The 17895-nt window shown below is 36.2% G+C and overlaps 1 protein-coding gene across 1 annotated transcript in view; it reads right to left on the bottom strand.

The window, feature by feature from the left end:
• Window positions 1-8708: 8708 nt before the first annotated feature.
• Window positions 8709-17895, bottom strand: part of LOC138314960 (integrin beta-6-like) — a 39916-nt gene continuing 30729 nt past the window's right edge. Inside the window, exons 14-22 of the mRNA XM_069255619.1 lie at window positions 17118-17279; window positions 14923-15053; window positions 14162-14316; window positions 13171-13271; window positions 12525-12611; window positions 11597-11735; window positions 10918-11034; window positions 9544-9713; window positions 8709-9093 (exon numbers count right to left, since the gene is read on the bottom strand). Of these exons, the coding sequence (XP_069111720.1) occupies window positions 9013-9093; window positions 9544-9713; window positions 10918-11034; window positions 11597-11735; window positions 12525-12611; window positions 13171-13271; window positions 14162-14316; window positions 14923-15053; window positions 17118-17279 (1143 nt within the window). The 3' untranslated portion in view covers window positions 8709-9012. The remainder of the gene's footprint in view (window positions 9094-9543; window positions 9714-10917; window positions 11035-11596; window positions 11736-12524; window positions 12612-13170; window positions 13272-14161; window positions 14317-14922; window positions 15054-17117; window positions 17280-17895) is intronic.

Raw genomic sequence — 17895 nt, 5'->3', positions numbered from 1 at the left:
GGGCGATAGGACAACATATGTTGGTGTTGGGTGCCTTTGTTAGACGGCGTGCAGTTCACCAATCCAAGCCATAGTATACTGACCATTGTTTGGAAACCTACCACTGGATGAATTATCTTAACCTGAACGAAGCCAAGCACATCCTTTACAAGAAAACCAACGGCAAGGAAAAGCTTGGTCCTTACCTCGGGGACGGTTACGACCCAGAATCAAAGACCGTCTACCAAATTCATGGATGTTACTTACACGGACACGACTGTTGGTTAACCGGACACGCAAAGAAAGTACAACGGAGACAACAGACATATGAGAAAACACGCCAAACCATCGAATTGTGAATTATGAAGTCTACAGCGAACATGGCAGATAAAGCGCCAGAAATAACATGTATAGAAGTCACCAACTTACGACTTCCGAGTTGTGCCGTGTCCGGAGCTACGTGAGGTGGTATGAGTATTGGTCAGAAAGAAGTCGCAATAACGTGTATTGTACATCTTGTGAACTATTGCCTTCATTCGGGAAAATAGAAAAAGAACTACCCTTTCTTGTGTTGAAGCAATAATTTCCTAATGAAGCGGATCTAATAATGTTATCCGAAGAAGTCCTCTGCAACATAATGATATAGTGATTTTCGACGATTTGATGAATGCGATGACGTCAAAGCAGCGTCCTGTTATGCCTCCACCTGGCGGTCCATTGGTTATCATCTGTCTAAACGCTGTGCAGTATGTAGCACAACAGAAAGTTTTAAAGATATTATCTTGTTGAGTGGTTAAAATGTAATTCAATATACATGTACACGTTTATTCATAGGGACACGAAAGATGAACTAAATACCCTCTTCACTACCCCTAACCATGCGGGAAGGGTGGACTAAGGGGGCTCGGGGATAACCCCTTATGGGGGTATACACCTTCGATGGGGTTGGGGCGATGGGGGTATCAGGGATCAGGCTCAGATAATAATCTGGATGTGAGGAATGTTGGAACACTACTCCCCTCTGGTATACGCTCCTCCTTGCAAAACAATATCATCTATCATTAAAAGTATTAATATGTAGTTTAAGTATGTACATGTATTGCTGTTATTGCTTTTATTATACTTTTTCATACATATCATCATTCATTTACATATTAAAAGGGGCATCATTTTTCAAACGAAACAGCAAATGCTAACCTGATAATAAACTACAATATCTTCACCTACCTATATGGGACAACTCTTACTGTGTCATGGAATAGTTCATATCAAAATTTGATGGCTGATTTTGGTTATGCATTGACGCTTTGGCGACCGCGCCATACGACAGTGCGACAATGCGCTTTGAGAGATGAGCGTGTGAGACTTTAACTCCTATTCGTTACTGTATCTACTGTTACATGTACGTTGATCGCCATAGACAATGCTAAAGATATCAGTACAGGTTAATCCTACCGTCATATCTTTTATACTTATAATCGTAACAGTAAAGTTTGTAAACAGTACAGTATAGTAGACCTACCTGTGTTTGTTTGCCTACAGTTCCTCTTCTGATTCGTTTGAAAACCTCTAAAATTCGGAATTAATGTGATGTTTCAATACGGGACGCTTACAGTCAATTCAATCAATTCTTTAAGCGTTAGGCCTTACTGATCAAAGTAAAACTCAAGAATATCGCGAAACTTCTTGCGCCACACCTTCTTGAAACAGACTGGCCTGCAGCTCACCCTTCCATGTTGTTGTGAAAATCTAGCTGATCAGAGCTCGTATTAGATTGCCCACTATTGTCATACAAACATCCCTCCTGTGTATAGAAGCATCCCTGCAGATCACAGGGTAGAATAATTATCAACGTCCTCAAATTCACTCGCGGGATATAGAGTATATTTAATAATAATTGGTATTTATTGTAGTTCATTGGTGTATGAACGACCTTAGTATATAGGGTATATTTAAGAAATAATTGGCGTTTTTTGTTGTTCACTGATCTATGAACGGCACTTTTCATAAATACTTCTGACGTACGTGTCATATCTAGAAATATCCAAACTATTACAGATGGTTATTGCTTGTACGTACCTAGCCTGCCATGTTTTCCAATCCGGTACAAAAAGGTACCTGGTCTGCTAGGTCTGCTAGTGGAGAGCACTGCCGAATGTTGTAGGTTTCCAATTATTTTATGCTTAGTCATATATAATCATTTTACCATAAAACTGGTTCAAAAACATACATGCAAAGATGCAAAGAGACTTTTTTTTTAAATTCTAATAGCTCCACTAGCAGTAATGGGAACTAATTGTAGCTCTATCATTATCTGTCTAAGGGTCTACAATATTGCAACCAGGTACATGCACGCATCTATCAGAATCAGTAAATGCATAAGCATAAGCTTTGTTGAAATTACATTTGAAAACGACATTTAAAAGAAAATTTGAAGCGACAGTTTTCAAATTTAAATAAATCCAAATTCAGTGTGTTATGTACACATCCATAGAGACGACGTTTTAATTATTGTGATTGTTACGTGTGTAGAGCTATTTTTAGAGTGGTGAGCTACGGTTTAGAATTTGTAATCTATATCAGGCTTACTATCGACATATTATTTTTTTCGAGAGCCAATTGACCTTTAAGCAGTGTACTATTTCATTTACGAGGTGATACCGCTGGGCAGTAGTAAAGCGCTCAAATATGTCTTCAAAGTTCATATTAGTTTGCTCCTACACATTCAATAGATGGTCACAGGCAGCTGATTTCGTTCATGGTATCAATAGCTGTACTGGACTGTCTTAAAACATCCAGTAACTTTTAAGGCTCCGGGGATCAAATCCAGGCCTGGCAACTACATTACTTTGCCCTATTTGGTGACAGAAATACCAGATAGAACCGATAGACATATTTCTTATGTCGCCATAATTTAGAAGCTACACAATAAATTAGTGATCTGTGATACTGTCCAAGTGCATCTTCATGTAGGAAGTGATATACCATATATAGGCAATTGGCTAGTAAACCTGCCTATATAAATGTATTAGTTTTTTTTCTATTTTCATAGTTCAACTATACAAAACAAAAATGAGAAGCATAATATAGAGGCAAGTTTAGCGGAGAAGCGGTACAACCCTACGACAGAGTAAATGTCATGATACAACATTTAAGCACTGTCATGCATTTTCTCAGTAATGTGAATGTGAAAAGCATGCAAATATGAGAACAAGAAATCATTCTTTTTACAGATTGTCGTTTTTTTCATGAATACATTGCATTCCATGATCCTGCCAGTAGTTCTAGGATTAAGCCAGGCATGTCTTAGTGCCTACTTTTTGATAACGAAACCCAGAATGGCTCATTAAATATGTTACGGTTCCTCAGATCATACTTGGATAACTTCACGGCAATTCTAGAGATAATACATACAAAAAGACTCACAGAGGTAGGATTTTATAAGTTTAAAACCAAGCGGTCGTAAGGCCGTCACTTTAGTTGGTGAATCTGGATAACTTGTGACGTAGCTTTCTAAATAAATTAATCTTAACTAGAGCACACTCTGAATTGTACAAAAATCCCTTCATGACAATGGCGTTAAGCTCTAAAATAACTTGAATATCAAGTAGTTTACAAATTGTGCCATCACTATTTGTCTGTTTCGAGTGTTATATATTTTTAATAAAAAATCTCGCACAGAGTCGGGGGTCCCATTCGGCTTTCCATAAAATGTAGACCTTTTGTCAAGATCTTGGTCTGTGAAAAAATAGTATAAAACTAATGATGAATCGATTGTGCTCAATGCAAGTCCACCAATCCTAGCTCAAATAACGTCAGAGACTGCGTTTTTAATGTCCATTTGGAAAGAAATACTCTCATCCTTCAAGAAGTTCTATTTTGATGATACTACAAAATGACTCTGTCTTCACAAATTATTACGATAGTTTACTTATGATTTCTTCATACACATTAAAGTTGTTAATACACATCAGGTTTTTTTTCTTGCATGTTATCTTAATTGATTACTCGATAATTCAAGGGATCATCTTAAAACTAACTTTTGACTCATCTGGACTTCGACTCAATAATTGTAAACAATGACCAAAGAACTTTTCGTCGATTTAGCTACCTATTGGGTCTATATAGTACACATACTTGTGGTTTTATTGATGTTGTCACTTAAATATTTTCAAGTTAAAAAAAAGTCGTGTAATTATACATTTAAATGGAACTGTTGTCATGAAATCATTTGATTCAAGGATCACTGCCTATCGTGTGAAACATACGTGTATCAAACCACAGATATACTCTCTAAAGATTGAACGGATCACTTGCCTTAGATGGAATGTACTGACTTATTACACTATACAAAATTTCTAATTCTTTTCTTGGGTCAATGACCAAAGAGTACAAAATATATTGTGAACAACATAAATTATAACAAAATATATCACAAAAATACAAAAAGTAGTTGACTCCGTATTGGTTACAGCATGATTTACATGTACCCGCGAGGCACGGATTAACTTACTTGTGTACTGAAAGTTTGCAACATTCATTTAACAAACCTACATGTACCCGCGAGGCACGGATTAACTTACTTGTGTACTGAAAGTTTGCAACATTCATTTAACAATCCATCGTCACCATGTGATTCATCACGATTATCAACAGCTGTTACAACTTCTTTTCTAGTAACAATTGAATCTACACCATTATATGTTACTACATGTGCATCACCATCGATATGAACACCTGTGCTATCAACACTATTAGCTAAGGCAAGTGATTAAACAATTGATTTATTGGCATCTGTGGTCAATTCTTACTCTTGCTTTTGCTGCAGTTTTGTAAAAATATCTTGGGTTATTTTTCCGTACCTATTTTAACTTGTCGCCCTCCTACATCATGTAATTCTTTTTTTCTTTCCCCTAAAATTTTATATTGTCTTTGGCAACTGGCGCAGCGTGCTTTACTACGTTCTTATTCATTTCGAATGATGTATTGTTTACGCAATAATTTAAATTCGCCATTGAACCAGGGCTTGTGTTCAATTGTTTGACCATTGGGATACACATGCCTCCTGCCTTTGTTTTCCTTACTAGGACCAGACATAGTATTTGTTTTCATAAAAACATAATACATTGTAATTTATTGATAAAATGTTCATTATCGTCATAAAAAGCCTCTTGATTAAAATTATCTGCTATCAAGACGCTGTTTTTCAGGTTATCCATATTGACATTCAGTGATTCCATAAACTGTTCATTTAGTTCGGCATTCCATACATATTTAGATAGGGGTAGCATAATTGTATGTATTATCTGTTTCAATAAAATGTTTGGAAAATAGTTAAACATGCAAAGGGGCGTGATAAGAAAATTCTGTAAGATTTGAAACAAAACACTTTTCACAGTAGCAATGACACTCATACCGTTGTGGTCACAAAAAGTAAAATCGATAGATTAATTGCCATCAACATCTCTACCGTTTCTAATTGTAATTACAGTTAACTTACATAACTTGATTAGTCTGTACTATATTCATTCATACCCATATCAGGTATGTTTCGTGTTGATAACTCTTCATCACAACTATCGACTACATAGTCAAATATAGATTCAAAATCATTACCGATTCCATTATGAACAAACGTTATCATATAAAATCATCTAGATTTCTTGTTCGACTGTTGAGGTCACCTAACAACATAAAGTGTATTAAACCAGAGAAAATCAATTGTATTGTGAATAATCTGGAAAGTCATGTGAAAATAAGCATCATATCCTTACCTGTTTAAACAGGGTTTTATCAAACCATAGCGGGACTATAGTATCGATATGTGGCTTACCAACAGATACGCAATACGTGAGTGAATTCAGGAGTGGATGGGAGAGTTGGTGTAAACGAGGGAGGGGGTGTTGGAGTTGGTGGGAGTGAGTGAGATGGTGTAAGCGTGGGAGTTAATGTGAGTGAGAGAGTGGGTGTGAAGGAAGGAGTGGGTGTAAGTGAGGGAGTGGGTGATGGAGTGGATGTGAATGAGGAAGTGGGTGTGAATGAGGGAGTGGGTGTGCATGAAGGAGTGGGTGCGAGTGATGGAGTGTGTGCGAGTGATGGAGTGGGTGTGCATGAAGGAGTGTGTGTGGGAGTGGGTGTAAATGGGGGAGTGGGTGTGAATGAGTGAGTGGATGTAAATAAGGGAGTAAATGAGAATGAGGGAGAGGTTGTGAGTGAGGGAGTGGGTGTGAATGAGGGAGTGGGTGCGAGTGATGCTGTGGTTGTGAATGTGGGGTTAGGATGAAGTGAGTTAATGTGAGTGAAGGAGTTCTTTTCCCTTGAAAGAAATCACCGATGTTCGAGTTAAGAAGCGACAATTATGGGCATATTCAACAATAATGATAAACAAGTATATACTTTATATAAAAATGTTTATTAGAAATCTATTTATAGATAAGGTATAAAAATAAATTCTCAAGACATTCAAGATTTTCACGCACACATACATCCTATACATTCCACACTCAAGCATGTCTAAAATCATGCACCTACGACGCCTTATGTAAGTTTGAATTTTCTCAGAGGTCCTATTGTTTATTCTTTTAAAAAACATACCTTCTTCGTTCGTTTCGTTTTCCCCCTTTTCATTTTCTGTGATATAATCACAGAATCTAACCAAAACATTGCCTCTACAGAGAGTTAACTCATAAAAATATTTCATATAGTCGGTACACTTGCAGCATTCTGCTACAAATCCGTGATTTTTTAAGATAAATTAAGTACGAAGGTGAATACGTTTCTGGTACGCATCTCGCTAGTAAGGTAGAATTTCATTTTGGAGACAATAAGGATGATTCATTCTATCATTTTTTTTGAACAACAGATGAATCAGTTCGACTCAGCAGAATGATGAACAAAACGATGAATATGGCCAATGTACTGTAAATAAACGAAATGAAAGCAACAATAACAAACTGAGGACAATTTCATAGTCAATATTAATTTGCTCAGTTTTGAATTGCCGGCATTCAAATTACAGAATTGTTATAAGATAATTTAATAATCCAGGGTTTGTTTATGCTTAAATGCAATATGGATCTAGAACTGTTTCATCCATCTACGACATCAACGAAAAGGACAAAACATCTAAAATACATCAAACAGAAATAAGATGTTTCTGTTGTATCGTAGATAGGAAGGTCAAAAATGATAGTTAAGTAGCCTAAAGTACGAAATGGCCGTTAGCAGTGTTTTGTCTCAACTCAATAAAGGACATAACGAGTTCGACCCAATAAGCGCATTGGACGCTAAAACGGTAAAAATGAGGAGGCGCCTTTGGACTAGACATTCTAACAAATTATCGCACAAAGTAGGTCGTAAATCCATTTGAAACAAAAGTACAGAAAATGCATTTTTCATACTTTCGGTTTTCATTTATGTCGAGGCCAGTGTGTTTAGGGATTGAGGCGCTTACTGGATAGAATACGGTAAGATCGTTTGTACGACTATGGCTTCTGATGAAAAGACGATCTTATGACTAGAAACGTGATGCTTAAACATCAAATAATGGTGACAACAATGATAAATGGTAAACATAAAAAATGAATTAAATGAAACATTAAAAGCTACAATTGACCATAGTTAAATATAAACATCATCACCGGGAGACAGGTCATCTCCTACGTCTAGGGGAACAATCAGCATAAGATATAGTTACAAAAACCTTGACAAGACTGACAGATAAAAAACAAGAGATCCCATAGGAATATGGGCGCCCACAAACGAATGAGCTATGTCTGACAATAGAAAGAGAGATATATATCTTTTCTCTGCTTTTCAAACTTCAACTATCCAAATCAAAGATGGCATGTCGGCCATCTTGTTGACGGATCGGTCCAAAAATGCAATATGCACAACTAGGACATATGTGGAGCCTATACAAATGAAATTTGTAAAAGATCCATTCAATACTTTCTAGGAAAATAGCTTCAACTATCAAAAAAATCACCTTGTTGACCTGTTGGTCCCCAAATGCATTATACAAAACTAGGTCCCTATATAGGAAACATATTATGAAATTTGATAGTGGTATCAAGAACTGAAGGGATGGTCATGGACGATAGGCGATTTCAATAGCTCAACATCTGATACAGCTGGGCTAAAAACATAGACAGTTAATTATATGATGCTCATTTCAATGAATTAAGCGTCTTCCAACACAATCAACTGTTGTCGGTATCATGGCTTCTTCCTGAAGAGGAAGACACAGTCAAGCTACATGCAATATTTACTAGTAGGTACGTCTGTCCTTCATAGGAAGCGTCCTAGGTTAAGACTGGAAATTCATTCCATATACAGCGGAATTTCTATAAGTTTCGTCGACCTTCGAGCAGTAAACTGTGATTGGATACCCAGTCAACAATAACCATAGTGCGCGGCATACAGATCATGAAACGCAATCTTAAGTGTAAACTGTCCCTGCAATCCTACAGAAAACCAGACTTTCTTCGTTCACTTCAAGCAAAGTGTGATATTACAAAACCCCAGTCTTACTTTTAAGGATCTTCCCTGCTGAAAGTCAAATGTTTTCTTTGGTAACCGTTTTTCTTATAAAGAATTTGGAATAGGTGATCATATCAAAGTTGAAAATGGAATAAAAATGACATGGTGGTGTGTTTGATTTGAGGTATCAAAAGATCGATACTTTAAGCAAAGTGTGATTTTACCGGAATTTCACTGGTTTGAATTTGTGTGTATAAAATGATCTACAAACAATAGAAGTTTTTGCTGCATTTTCTATATGGTAACTTGCAACAAATGGAGACAATTGTTATTTAAAATTCATAAAAACTTTTTGATTAATGTTGAAACGAGACTTCAATGGAAATGCAACCTCTCCAGAGAATAAACTCAATAAAGTATTTCTTACAACTATCATAGTCCTTCAGAGCACGAAACAGGCAGCATTCCAAGTGTTACAAGACACATCAAATTGGTATCAAATGTCCATGTGTTATTGAAGAAGAAATGTGAAAAGATAGCGTTGGTGATTCATCAGAATCTTTTCTCGTCAGGTTTGTCACACATAGGGTTGTCGTACCGTGATGTTGGACTCACAAACAACGGGTTGTCATCCTGGAAAAAACCAACGTGTTAACTGTTATCATACATTTGTTAGCGGTAAACACATCATAGCAGGAAACATATTCAAGCAGTAAACATATCTAAGCAGTAAAAACATGTTAGTGGAAAACATATTTTAGCAGTAAACATATCTTAGCGGTGAACATATTTTAGCGGTAAACATATTTTGGCAGTAAAAATATGTTAGCGGTAAACATATTTTAGCACTAAACATATTTTAGGAAATTTCGCGCTAGAAACTTTACAAAAATATAATAGCATTTTTGCAAATCTTTGACAGATGAATTATTTTGAATGTGCAAAAATCGTATATGGCTTATATATTTACAAAATAGATTTATTTTTATGGATTGATAGCAACTATAAAAACAACAACAAAAATCAAAACCACATGCAATGAACTAGCGACATGTTATTTATTAAATGACTAACAGTACTCACAAAGCCCCATTTCGGATTTTTAATTTCTTCTTCAAACTTGGAATATTCTATTGTGTCGTAGAAATAGGCGAACACTCTCCACAGCACCAGCAGTATAAGCGCCACCAGGAACACGGCGGCAGATATCGCGATGGCTAGGATCACAACGTTGGCTGGCTTAGGGGGACATGCTGTAACACAGAAACATGCAAACTAGAACTGGGGAAATCATTTAAAGACAAAATTCACAGATAACAGTTTAGCAGACATCTTATAACAAAAGTTTTATATAATAACCTGGCTTATTATAACATGTTATGGGGGCATGCTTTAACAGACAAACCATATCAATATTATCAGGTTATGGGGGCATACTGTAACAGTCAAACTATATCAACATTCGCAGGTTATGGGGGCATGCTGTAACAGACAAATTATATCAACATTCGCAGGTTATGGGGGCATGCTGTAACAGACAAATTATACCAACATTAGTAGGTTATGGGGGCATACTGTAACAGACAAATTATATCAACATTATCAGGTTATGGGGGCATGCTGTAACAGGCAAACTATATCAACATTATCAGGTTATGGGGGCATGCTGTAACAGGCAAACTATATCAACATTATCAGGTTATGGGGGCATGCTGTAACAGGCAAACTATATCAACATTATCAGGTTATGGGGGCATGCTGTACCAGACAAACTATATCAACATTATCAGGTTATGGGGGCATGCTGTAACAGGCAAACTATATCAACATTATCAGGTTATGGGGGCATGCTGTAACAGACAAACTATATCAACATTAGCAGGTTATGGGGGCATGCTGTAACAGACAAATTATATCAACATTAGCAGGTTATGGGGGCATGCTGTAACAGACAAACTATATCAACATTAGCAGGTTATGGGGGCATGTTGTAACAGACAAATTATATCAACATTAGCATGATATGGGAGCATACTGTAACAGACAAACTATACCAACATTATCAGGTTATAGGGATATGTTGTAAAGGACAAACTATTCACTCTTTGCATATTACAGAGTTAGCTCCCTTTCGAGTAGGTATCAATTGTTACGTCATTATTTTGTGAGCGCAATTCATGTCGTTTTCTCCGAAAAGTATGACCTTACGCTCGCAAACACATGACGTCACAATCACTACCTTCCCGCAAGGACAGATAACTCTGTAATATGCAAATATGGAATACCAACATTAGCAGGTTATAGGGGCATGCTGTAACAGACAAATTATACCAACATTAGCAGGTTATGGGGGTATGTTATGGGGGCATGCTGTAACAGACAAACTATACCAACATTTGCTAGCCTCTTGGGAAAAGGAAGTGCAAGGTAAATTTTATAACATTGACTGGGACTTACCTGTGGTCTCTTTAACAAACACAACTCGTTCATTGTCAACCAAGTGGAGGATAAATGACATCACACAGTTATCAGGACCTTTGAATTTACATGTCTGCGAGTCATTTCTTCTGACAGCTGAAAAGATCATGGATACAAAACTTTAATGGTGTGTATATTTATATAGATATATATTTTATTTTAAAAAATCCACAAACAACTTGTTTAGTATTAGTACTTTCCGTTTACCTTCAAATACTTATTTTTTCTTTTTTACATAGAGGAAGTAACATTGACAAAAACTCAAAATTACGTCATGGATTTGTTGACGTCACAACATATAAAAGGGAGGTAAATCACAAAGTCCATTACATTGTGTGTGTATGTATATATGCTATGCATGAAATAAGCAGAAATTTCCATCAAAGGTATAAGTATAGGAATATATACATATCCCTGAGTTGTAATTCCCAATACATCACTGTGATATAGATAGACAAGTGGCTTATTTGTCGAAAAAAAAAGTTTACCCCTTCATTTTCTGATATTTATCTTTAAAAGTAAATTTCTTTGTCAAAATAAGTGGATTTTTAATAATCAACATATTAGGATAAGATTGCTAGGGTTATTATGACTTTCATTGACATGCAACACTAAAACATTTTTATACAGATCGAGATATGTACAGAAGATAACTTACAGTCCAAGTCACCGACGAGGGTGACATGGTCGCAGTCACGTTCACATTCTTCACGTGTCATGTCACCTGATTTCCCATCATCCATCAGTTTACACATGGCACACGCACGGTTACTGTCACACTGACCTTCTGGACAGTTCTGAAATAAATTCATACAATTAGGAAAATTTCATCGTCTATTTCATAACCACAGCTGTCATAAAGATGCTTGTAAAAGTCTTAATGCAAATGTCTCCATCATAAATATTCTTTACACAACTACAACCTCTCACATAGAGGTTTAATGTCAAAGACTTAATTTTACAAGTGTTTAATTGACACCGATTTTTGGCTCACCAAACGTCTCTATTCAACAGATGCTTTAAGATTAATACTATTACTGTATTTGACCAAATAAGCAACCAAATCCCTAAAAGCCCCCCTACTCTTTTCTGAAGCCTCAATAGCACTTCCTCGAAATCAATACAGACTGATCACTTACAAACATTTTTCTTCACTTCACATTCATTCATGAACAGTGTTTATTTTCCTATCCTAGTTTTTGAATATATTTATAAACCTTTTCAATCTATCACAACCACTCATGCTTTCTTTCTATCGCTTTCTTTTACTCAACAACGTTAGCATTGTTATTGTTATTGATAACTTCTTTTAGTTTTGTTTCAGAAATGTAATGGACCTTTAATATCAAATTAGTCTAAAATATACAAACATATCGTACCATATTTTCCAGTTGATGAGTTGCACCTGTGAATAAGCCCAAAAGGCCTTTTTTATGATTTTTTTTTCAGTTTTTGTACACATGTAAGTCACACACAAAAGTTAGGCACATGTTCCTACGCGTACGTAGGCTCTGTGTATCGATCAATCTTTACTGAAGTACATGTAGTATACAGTTTATATTTTTGTGGAGGACTCTAATACTTACTGTACATTGTTCACAGAGAACTCCTGTATACGATGAGTTACATTCACATCTTCCACATTCACATACACCATTGTCAGAGCAAATGGTCTGAAAGATAAAAATAATATCTTTTGAAAAGAAATATGTACATTGTGTGCATATTTTCAGTGTAATCTTAATACATTGTATGACATAGTATATTTCTAATGTATAATATTGAGGAACAATCACAATGGTATCAGTACCAGCATGCTATCTAACAAAAAACAGAAAGGAGAAAACAAGCAAACGAACAAAAGAATTAGAAACGATAGGAACAAATGGTAATGAATGAATGAATGAACAACAAAATGAAAAATCAAACAAATAAAAGGAAAATGAAACAAACTAGCAAATGAATAAATGAATGAATGAATGAATGAATGACCACCAATTATAGGTTAATTCTTTTTATGTAAATCATCTACATTAAAACATGTTTATAATGAACACGCTTACAATAAATTCATGGTTATAACAAAGCAATTTTCATTCCTAGTCAAGGTTCCGATGTTAGCAATAACAAACTATGCTTATAACACAGTGAACTTTTGTTGGTGCCTGAGAGATTCGTTATATACATGGTTTACTATATAACAGAAAGCACTATAAACTAATAGCTACTTACCCCATTGTTTTCACAGTTATCTGTGGAGAGTGGACACTCACAACGATCTCCTATAAATCCATCATTACAGCGGCACTCTTCACACTCACAGACACCGTTACCTAAATAGAAGACGTAACACTTACATAAACAAGGGTCAAAAAGGTCACCGTTGCTTACATAAACAGAGTTTATAGTGATCAGCACTACAACCTGGTCAGAGAATATTGAGGTCACAATTGCTTACATCATCAGGGGTCATAGAGGTCACCACTGCTTACCTGGTCTGGGGTCATTGAGGTCATTATTGCCTACCTGATCAGGGGTCATAGAGGTCACTATTACTTACCTGATCAGGGGTCATAGAGGTCACTATTACTTACCTGATCAGGGGTCATAGAGGTCACTATTACTTACCTGATCAGGGGTCATAGAGGTCACTATTACTTACCTGATCAGGGGTCATAGAGGTCACTATTACTTACCTGATCAGGGGTCAAAGAGGTCAATATTGCTTAACTGGTCAGAGGTTCATAGAGGTTACCATTAATTACTTAAATCAGGGATCACTGAGGTTAATTTTAGTTACACAAATCAGTGGTTATTGAGGCCACCATTGATTACCTAAATCAGAGGTCATTGCGGTCACCATTGGTTACCTAAATCAGGGGACATTGAGGTCACCATTGATTACCTAAATCAGGGGTCACTGAGGTCAATATTGGTACCTAATCAACGGTCATTGAGGTCACCATTGATTACCTAAATCAGAGGTCAAAGAGGTCAATATTGCTTACCTGATCAGAAGCTATTGAGGTCAATATTGCTAAATTACTTGATCAAGGGTCACTATTATTTACTTAAATAAGAGTCATTGAGGTTGCCGTAGCACGCTTACCCAAAAACAGGTACTTCATTGCTTGTTGACCTGAATAGAGGTCGTCCAGTATGGTCACAGTACATATATATTTAACTTATAAATGCATAGGTTATAGATATCTCCATTGCTTACCTGAACAAGGGTCATCAAGGTCACCACACTTTTTGCCGTTACACTGACAGAACTCGCCACTGTATTCTGGTAGGTCACACACGCAGTGGCCACACTGACAACCGCCACGTCCGTTACAGATGGTGGGGGTGGTGTCTTCAGATTTATTTCCGCCGCTATAAGAATGGGGCAAGATAAAATAAATTGGGCAAGATAACAACAACTTGTTGTGCAAGCTCTGGCTAAGTTAGTTAGTTACAAAGTTTCTCATTCAGAGAACAAAAGGGTTGTAACTGTCTTCGACCTAGTATACCTGCTACAACACTATACTGATATGCTATAGATGATGGAATGTGAGAGCTAAAAATAGTAACAATGACTTAACCGTGACCTAGTTATAACACTCGAACACAAACTCAACATGATATTATAATTTTCTATACTAAAGTGAATTTTAGTTATAATCCAAAAAAAAATGCAGCAGTATCAGTATTGACCAATTGCCAGGTGTAATATAACCACGCCTCGTGTCTGCAAACACACATGTAACTATTTAATGTCAGCTCAAATTACATCATGGCATACACGAAACAAAATAAAAAATCACATGCAGTTTGATTGCAGCTGGTGATCCATTAATTTCAGTGACAAACTTAATGCAGACAGAGAGATGTAAGAAGGAAAAAAAAGTATAGTTTCCTCTGGTTTCACAGGCAGGGGACTAAATATTGTCCTACACAAAGTCTATATCATTTATCCCTGTTCCTATAGGTCTTACTGACCTTGGTGAGCATGCCTGGATGTCTGTTAGTCGTTCGTCACACGTACAATTATCTCCGGACCAGCCCTCATTACATTTGCACACTCCACATTCAAAAGTACCAAAACCATTACATTTGGTACTGTTCACTTCCTATGAAAAAAGGACAGGAATTTTTAGTGAAATAGTTTGCCACAGATCTGTTTTATATTTTTAAAACAGAAAAACGAACACTGTCACCTCCCCATTCACATTAGTTTGCAGTTCCTTCCAGTATATGATTACCGTATTTCACCGCAAATAAGACCCCCCTCCCAGAGAAGAAATAAAGGTCAAAAGTGGTGGGGGGTCTTATTTGCGGACAACCCGCCTGATAACATCGATCTATGAGGTCGCCATCTTGGATTTTTTAATGTCCTGTCATCGTTGTAACAGTCTATGACAGATGGGTAATAGCAAGATGTTCAAGTATTTATAATAATAATGAAGACGCATGAGTAAAATTAAATCAAATGTTATGACAAATTAAAATATAATTTGTTAAACAATATTAGGGCAGTTGTAACGTAAGTCTGAAAGGAAACGCACATTTTTGCAAGAGTCACGCGGACATTCACCAATGAATCAAAACGAAGAAACAGCATCATAAGCAATGTCATTTTAATCTAGAAGGTTTAATAATCATATTGTTATTTTAAAATATTCAAATTAGGTTACTGTTTACGATCACAACTACATCTCCGTCTTAGTAAACACGTGAATCAATCGCCGTGAATCGGAAGGACGATCGCCGTTCAGACTCAGGCCTATTTAAAATTCACTGCAAACGTTTACATATCAAATTTGTTCATAGACAGAAGAATTTACGTACATTTGTCTCAGTCAAATGAGCAAACGATCGTGATTTAACTTCAACGTGCCGACATGCACTGATGCAGTTGTTTGTAACATCGTACACACATGTGTAGGAAAATGGCGCCGGGTTGAAGCCATACTTTCACATTTTCACACCGGGTCGTGTTTGGGAATTTGATCGGTATTGCTATTGATACGACGATAGTTTTTGATAATATTTCAGATATTAATCCAAGTATTAACTGCATTAAAACATCGTAGCAAGTATTTTTGTATCCAGAGTAAAATACGAAACTTTGCGGCTAATCATATTATACTGACTGCGTAAACAAAACATGGCGGCCGAAAAGTAAAGCATGGTTTCTCCAACTGATCGTGAACTACAGGTACGTTACGTTCACAAATAAACATATTTGAAACTGTAAATGCCTTAAGTAGATGTTTTAGGTAATGATTGTATTAAGTTAGAATCCACGAGTGCAGAAACGATCTGCATCAATGACGAATATCTTTGCCGATGCATATAAAAAATGACAAGCCGTACGAACACTAAAACGTGTTGAAGTGTTCATGGAAACAAATATCGGCGTATTTTGTTGAAAATAGCCTCCGATTAAATATAAGCACTGTTCACATTTCGTAGTTGTTGATAATTAAATTAAATCACCCGTGAATTAACTTGAATTAAATGACAAAAATAACAAGCACACAAACAGTTCTTTACTACGTGATTTTTCTATGCCGATAAAATAAACAAAAAAAAGTTCCGATACAAAGTCATTTTGGTGATATTTTTAATTACTCCATTGCTCAAATCCATCATCCAGTAAACTGGAAAATAGGTGGGGGGTCTTATTTGCAGACATCCCCCCTAAGTCTGAAAATGTGTCAAAATAGGTGGGGGGTCTTATTTGCGGGAGGGGTCTTATTTGCGGTGAAATACGGTATATGAAGCTGTTAGTGTAGTCTTTTGTTTTAGAGCAAGATAGTGTCCGCTGACACATGACAATATGAACACATGTGGATTTATTATCTAAAAATATTGTAAAATGTTGTTTAATTGGGTGTTTCTTAAGTTAGATAAACCCTCTTGAGTTATTTCCCCTTGTTGTTATTTCATTCAGAAATCTTGCATAGACAATGCATATAAATTAATGATTGTTTAATCCATTATGAATAGTGACTAGTAAATGCATTCCATGTACATATCAATATACATTTGTTAGCCTGTTAAAAATGACAATTTCATCAACTTGTGTCAATTATCATTGTTTAACAAACAGTCAGGTTAATTTATTTAATTGCATTAGGTCAATTAATGGTTTGATTAACCTTAATTAACACTTGGCCTTATATACTGACCGCCTGTCCAGGGAGTTGACAGTCACAAAGACAATTGTACTCGACATCCACCATCAGCTCGTCCTTCAGCCCCTCTGGGTTGATTTTAAAGCTCTCCTTCCACTGACTGGGATCAGTGGGACATTCTGTTCCAGTGTAGCGCATCTTCATCTGAAACTGAATCTGCAACAGAATAGTTTACCTGCCTTTACGACCATCTCTGTATAAAGACTGCCCGTTTGATAACAACACTTTTCTAGGGTTCCAATATGACTTTCAATATAAAGCATATTGACTCCTGTTTCTAAGAATGGAAACACCGAGTCAATATTCCTTTGCAAACTTCATTGCCAAAACTCTGCATTCCTCAGGGTGCCATTTTTTGGCCAATGCTTTTCATGTAATTAATATACACATTACAGATTGTTTCTGACATTTGTTAAAGAAACAGCATATCTAATACAAAAATTAAGGACCTTTGTTTCTGTCAATATGGGGTTATATTGCCCTTGTAGAATTTAAAATAAGAAAGGTCCATAATTGATATTATCGAGTAGTCTGAAAAATGCATTGAATTTTTCTTTGATTACATTTTTCATCTGAATATAAATTTTGTTTGGAAACTTTTGTGAGAATCTGCTAAATGGATTCACACAGCTTGCAAACAAAATTTCTTTTATACTCCAATGAAATTAAAACAAGAGGCCCAAGGGCCTTAACGGTCATCTGACTATCTTGGCAATAGCTTTATAGGAAAATAATTAGATATGGTGTCATGGTAGCCATCTTCAATCTGGGA

The sequence above is a fragment of the Argopecten irradians genome, chromosome 2 (assembly GCF_041381155.1).
Source record: "Argopecten irradians isolate NY chromosome 2, Ai_NY, whole genome shotgun sequence".
Taxonomy (NCBI): Eukaryota; Metazoa; Mollusca; class Bivalvia; order Pectinida; family Pectinidae; genus Argopecten; species Argopecten irradians.
The sequence above is the reverse complement of the archived record's forward strand: the minus strand, read 5'-3'. Positions and strand labels throughout refer to the sequence as shown.